Here is a 6,000-nt window from a genome sequence, read left to right as displayed (position 1 = left end):
GCTATTGTTAGCATACTTGTGTACGTATCATTTATAATTATCTATGAGCTAGTAAACATAATTTAGTAGCAGTCATCCTGTTCAACCTGTTCATATTCTGAATCATGTGATGAACACTTCAGCCTGTAGAGGGCGCCAACAGGACGCCTGTAAAGTCAGCAGATGTGATGTAGTTTGACAACAACAGGCCTCTTCCTCTTCCTCCTCCTCCTGATGAAGGCTGACGGGGGGGCGTGCCGTGGATGATCTTGACAGGAATGCGTCCTGCAGGCCGCCACACGCCTCCTGTCAGCAGACACCAAACCTCTTCCTGTCTTCCTGTGAAGGAGCGATGAAGATGAGGGGCTACAGAGCCATCAAGTACACTCTGTTCGTCTTCTGCTACTTCTTCTGGGTGAGTCTCTCCTCTGTCTGTCCGTCCGTCTGTAAACCTGCTGCACACACAGACTCACTGCAGGCAAAGCTTTGAGTGTTTCCACTCACAAACCTGTAAACACTTCATATGAGCTGATTTCACACTGCACAGCTGCACCTGATCACAGTAGGTCCACTAAAAGAGCTTGTTTGATCCACTGACAGGCTCAGAGTGTTATTCTAAGTGTGTGACAGCATCATGGAAAGGATCCCTACAGAGAGAGACCTGGAAGATCCTTTTGGTTTAACCACAAACAGCCGTTATATCGCTCTCTGCACACACACCAGACTACATTCACTAAAACAGGGATTTTAGAGCTGCTGCTCTGCTGCTGCCTCCATCAGTCAGTGTGTTTGTGAGTTAAGTGTTTTAAAGGGTGAGTTCAGATTCAACAGAATATTTTTGTAACACACAGTAACAGAAACACACTACCTGATGGAGGCAGCAGCAGACCAGCAGCTCCTGTGTTCTGTGAGCTAAAATTCCTGTTTTTGTGAATGGAGTCTGGTGTGTGTGCAGAGAGCGATGTAATGGTTGTTTGTGGTTAAGCAAAAGGGAATTTGGTTAAAAACACCAAACATTATCCCTTAAATTCAGAACTGGTTCTAGGCAAACTCACAGACCATACAGGCAGACTGTGGTAAAATGACACATAACTGTTACTGGTTGGGGACCAGGTTTAAAAATACCAGAGTTACCCTTTAATTTCTTAGAAAGGCTCTTTCATACGACTAGTATGGATGGATTGATGTATGGATTCTTAGTAGTTTTCTTGGCTTTGTAAGTTGACAGTCAGTCACTTTGTCAAACAGCTCGTTCGAAGGTGAAGGTGAAGTGCCAGACCTCAGATTCCTCCACCTGTACCTGCAGAAACACGCACAACACGTGTGTTTTCTTTTCTCATCTCTGCAGGTCTGTGGTTGAAACGTCGTCTCTTTCTGTTTAACTCTGCAGGTTGTGAGCGGCGTCCTCACGGCGGTGGGGATCTACGCCAAGATCGCCAAGGAGAGAGGTTGGCTAACACATCAGAGCAACAGGCTGCAATAACTGGGTGTAATGGCCCTTTTCCAGGCTGAACTTTACTTCAACTAGTACTACTAGTCCTTCTGCAAGAGTTCTCAGAGTTTTACAATCAGGGACTGTTGTGGTTCATCGTTAACGAACCTGTTGGAAGATGGAGGAGACCAAAACAATTATCTTCTACACAAGTCTGTCGCTGAGCAGCAGCTCAAACGTTCTGCTGTTGTAGTGTGACTAGCTCGTTAGCGTTAGCCTCGAGGAAGACTCAGTAGGTAGAACTATCTAACCATATCTAACCATATCTAACCATATCTAACCATATCTAACCATATCTAACTATTTCACTTATTGACGCTGTGCATCACTGAGCCACAAAAAGTTAATCTGAACTCAGCTTTTACTTGTGTGATGGTGTGAATCCACCTGTGTGCGTGTGTGTGTGTGTGTGTGTGCGTGTGTGTGTGTGTGTGTGTGTAGATGTGGTCGACACCCTGACCGTCGATCCAGCTCTCCTGTTGATCATCGTCGGCTCCGTGATGTTCCTCGTCACCTTCCTGGGATGTTTCGGGGCGCTGCGTAACGCCACCTGCCTGCTGAGGACGGTACGGCGGCTCTGATGTCGCTCACCTGTCGTCTGCTCTGTGTGTCGCTGATCTTCTGCTGCTTCCTCCTGCAGTTTCTGGGGATCCTGGCGACCGTCCTCCTCCTGCAGGTCGCCGCTGGAGTCGTTGGATACCTCTTCACCGACATGGTAACGTCACCCCAGAAACAGACTGCTAACTCAAACTAAAGCACCAAACCAGTTAAGAAGAGAGACACCCACTTCCTGTACCTGTTAGGTGTTGTTTGCCCCCCCCCCAAGCTGTCATTCTGCACCCACTGCACCTGAGCTAGTTAGCATGGAAGCTAACAGGCTAACAGCTGTTTGTCTGTCAGCCTGAACAACAGCTGACTACAGCCTGCACTGACCTCCAGTCTGACTGATGCTAAAACAGTAGAAACACCTGTTGTCGTTGTTAGCCTACATGCTAGCTAGCTTTGCACTTTTTTTAAGCTAACAACAAAAACATCAGTCAGACTGCAGCTCAGTGCAGGCTGGAGTCAGCTGGTGTTCAGAAAGATCATTGATAGATCATTGATAGATTATTGATGCTCCCACAGCCCCGTCTGCTTCCTTCCATCCACACCACCTTCGCCTCCAGGAGGCCACGCCCACTCTGGAGACAGGAAGTGGGCACCATCTCCACTCGTACAGCCTGTAGTGAGACATCTGTAGTTATAGAGGATCTGTGAGCAAACATAAACCACACCTGGTGATGCTGTTGTTCAGGTGATGGAGAGGACGGAGAAGTTGATGATGAAGGCCATCGTCCGCTACAGGGAGGACCAGGACCTGGAGAACGCCATCGATTTCATCCAGAAGAAGGTGAAGAGGAGAGAGAGCTTCTGGTTCTGGTTCTGGTTCTGGTTCTGGTTCTGGTTCTGGTTCTGGTTCTGGTTCTGGTCCGGTGTGTCGGCGGAGAGCTGACAGTTTGATGTGTTTCAGTTTCAGTGCTGTGGAGTGGACAGATACCAGGACTGGTCCCACAACGTCTACTTTCAGTGTGTGGACACCAACCCCAGTGTGGAGGCCTGTGGAGTCCCCTTCTCCTGCTGCGTTCACCTACAGAACCAGGTCAGAACCTCAGTCAGAACCAGGTCAGAACCTCACTCTGTATGGTGAGTTTGCTCTGTCAGCTCCTCGAACCAAGAATTAAAGGATAATTTCTGTATTTTCAGCTGTTATATCGCTCTCTTCAAAGCGACCAGACTCCATTCTCAAAAACAATAATTTTAGCTCACAGACCACCTGTAGTTGTTGGTCTGCTGCTGCTGTGTTATTTTCATCACACAAATATTTTGTTCGATCCAAATTAACTGTTTAAAGCGTCAAAGTCGCAGAATAACAGAAACACACTGACTGATGGAGGCAGCAGCAGACCAGCAGCTCCTGTGTCCTGTGAGCTAAAATCCCTGTTTTTGTGAATGGAGTCTGGTGTGTGTGCAAACAGTTATGTGTCATTTTACCACGGTCTGCCTGCATGGTCTGTGAGTTTGCCTAGAACCAGTTCTGAATTTAAGGGATAATGTTTGGTGTTTTTAACCAAATTCCCTTTTGCTTAACCACAAACAACCGTTATATCGCTCCCCTCAAACACACCAGACTCCATTCACAAAAACAGAAATTGTAGCTCACAGAACACGGGAGCTGCTGCTCTGCTGCTGCCTCCATCAGTCAGTGTGTTTCTGTTACTATGTGTAATATATTACACACAGTAATATTCTGTTGAATCTAAACTAACCCTTTAAAACACTTAACTCACAAACACACTGACTGATGGAGGCAGCAGCAGTGCAGCACCTCTAAAATCCCTGTTTTAGTGAATGTAGTCTGGTGTGTGTGCTGTTTGTGGTTAAACCAAAAGGATCTTCCAGGTCTCTCTCTGTAGGGATCCTTTCCATGATGCTGTCACACACTTAGAATAACACTCTGAGCCTGTCAGTGGATCAAACAAGCTCTTTTAGTGGACCTACTGTGATCAGGTGCAGTTGTCCCAAAGGATCACGTTGCAGCCATTGCAGCCCGTTTGGTGTCTGCTGGCTGAGGTGATCTACTGGACCAGTTCCAACACTTTTACTACCTACCAGTCACTCACACACCAGGATGAGGACAGAGAGGATCATGGGTAGAAACAGTGGAGTGACCCTTTGAGTTTGTAGTCAAAAAGGACTAAAAGACAAAAGAAACGTCTGAGGTTTGTCATCGTGCTCTGCAGACGGTGCTGAACACCATGTGTGGTTATGGGATGCAGCAGCTGGAGGAGCCTTCGGCCGGTCAGGACGTCTTCACCGTCGGCTGCCTGGAGAAGATCGTCCGGTGGACCAAACACAACCTGCTGCTGGTGGCCGGGCTGACGGCCGGCCTGCTGCTGCTGGAGGTAACGAACCAGCTCGTCCTCATCTGTCGACTCTTGAACGAAGCGCAAACGTTACCTTTGTGTCGCCGGGCCGAGCCCCTGCGGCCGATCGGCTGAGTTTGTGCTGAAGCGCCGATAATAATAATCACTAATCAATGATCACCTCCTGCTGCAGGTGTGCTTGATGTGTCTGGCTGCTGCTCAGATCTCCCGGATAAAGAAAGTCCAGCAGCAGAAGAAAGAAAACGACCTGAGAGGACGGTCGGAGAGGAAGGACAGCTCCTGGTTCCCTGCCTTCGCCGACTTCGACGACCAGTGAAATCAGGCTGAAGACCTGAAGACCTGTAGACCTGAAGACCTGAAGACCTGAAGACCTGTAGACATGTAGACCTGAAGACCTGTAGACCTGAAGACCTGAAGACCTGAAGACCTGTAGACCTGAAGACCTGAAGACCTGAAGACCTGTAGACATGTAGACCTGAAGACCTGTAGACCTGAAGACCTGTAGACATGTAGACATGTAGACCTGAAGACCTGAAGACCTGTAGACCTGAAGACCTGAAGACCTGAAGACCTGTAGACATGTAGACCTGAAGACCTGTAGACCTGAAGACCTGTAGACATGTAGACATGTAGACCTGAAGACCTGAAGACCTGTAGACCTGAAGACCTGAAGACCTGAAGACCTGAAGACCTGTAGACATGTAGACCTGAAGACCTGTAGACCTGAAGACCTGTAGACATGTAGACATGTAGACCTGAAGACCTGTAGACCTGAAGACCTGAAGACCTGAAGACCTGTAGACATGTAGACCTGAAGACCTGTAGACCTGAAGACCTGTAGACATGAAGACCTGAAGACCTGTAGACCTGAAGACCTGTAGACCTGTAGACCTGTAGACCTGTAGACCTGAAGACCTGAAGACCTGTAGACCTGAAGACCTGAAGACCTGAAGACCTGTAGACCTGTAGACCTGAAGACCTGTAGACCTGTAGACCTGTAGACCTGAAGACCTGAAGACCTGTAGACCTGAAGACATGAAGACCTGACGACCTGTAGACCTGTAGACCTGTAGACCTGTAGACCTGAAGACCTGAAGACCTGACGACCTGTAGACCTGTAGACCTGTAGACCTGAAGACCTGAAGACCTGTAGACCTGTAGACCTGTAGACCTGAAGACCTGTAGACCTGTAGACCTGTAGACCTGACGACCTGACGACCTGTAGACCTGTAGACCTGAAGACCTGTAGACCTGTAGACCTGTAGACCTGTAGACCTGAAGACCTGTAGACCTGTAGACCTGTAGACCTGAAGACCTGTAGACCTGTAGACCTGAGCAGAATGTGAGCCTCTACCTCGTGGAAAACTGTCTTTATTTCACTGTTTTACAAAAGTGATTTTAAAGTAAAGTTTTAGCATCATGTGAGAAAATCTATTTTTATATTCTGTCGTCTGCAGAACATTTATTACCTGTTTTATATATACTGGACATACGGAAGCCCTGAGAGGCCAAAATAAGATCTGGTCCACCTGTTCTTGAGTCACAAACAGGAAATAAAACAGGTTCATTCAGACTTTAAATAAAAACAGATGATTTTTCTCTCTC

General features: G+C 47.7%; 1 protein-coding gene across 1 annotated transcript; it reads left to right on the top strand.

Annotated features, from left to right (window-relative positions):
* The first annotated feature begins 337 nt into the window (after window positions 1-337).
* On the top strand, window positions 338-4,763 carry LOC139202235 (tetraspanin-33). Its single transcript, XM_070831616.1, has 8 exons — window positions 338-394; window positions 1,370-1,427; window positions 1,913-2,037; window positions 2,112-2,186; window positions 2,766-2,861; window positions 2,982-3,110; window positions 4,252-4,413; window positions 4,568-4,763. The coding sequence occupies exons 1-8, from the start codon at window positions 338-340 to the stop codon at window positions 4,709-4,711; spliced, it is 846 nt and encodes a 281-aa protein (XP_070687717.1). The 3' UTR covers window positions 4,712-4,763.
* Window positions 4,764-6,000: the final 1,237 nt, after the last annotated feature.

The sequence above is a fragment of the Pempheris klunzingeri genome, chromosome 6, assembly GCF_042242105.1.
Source record: "Pempheris klunzingeri isolate RE-2024b chromosome 6, fPemKlu1.hap1, whole genome shotgun sequence".
NCBI lineage: Eukaryota > Metazoa > Chordata > Actinopteri > Acropomatiformes > Pempheridae > Pempheris > Pempheris klunzingeri.
This window is presented reverse-complemented; position numbering and strand designations above follow the sequence as displayed.

What these genes read in the sequence shown, in the direction of transcription:
- LOC139202235 (XM_070831616.1), top strand. Translation starts at nt 338, where the DNA reads ATGAGGGGCTACAGAGCCATCAAGTACACTCTGTTCGTCTTCTGCTAC. An exon ending in GATACCTCTTCACCGACATG is followed by an intron (nt 2,187 to 2,765) that starts GTAACGTCACCC and finishes GCTGTTGTTCAG; the next exon opens with GTGATGGAGAGGACGGAGAA. An exon ending in GCGTTCACCTACAGAACCAG is followed by an intron (nt 3,111 to 4,251) that starts GTCAGAACCTCA and finishes CGTGCTCTGCAG; the next exon opens with ACGGTGCTGAACACCATGTG.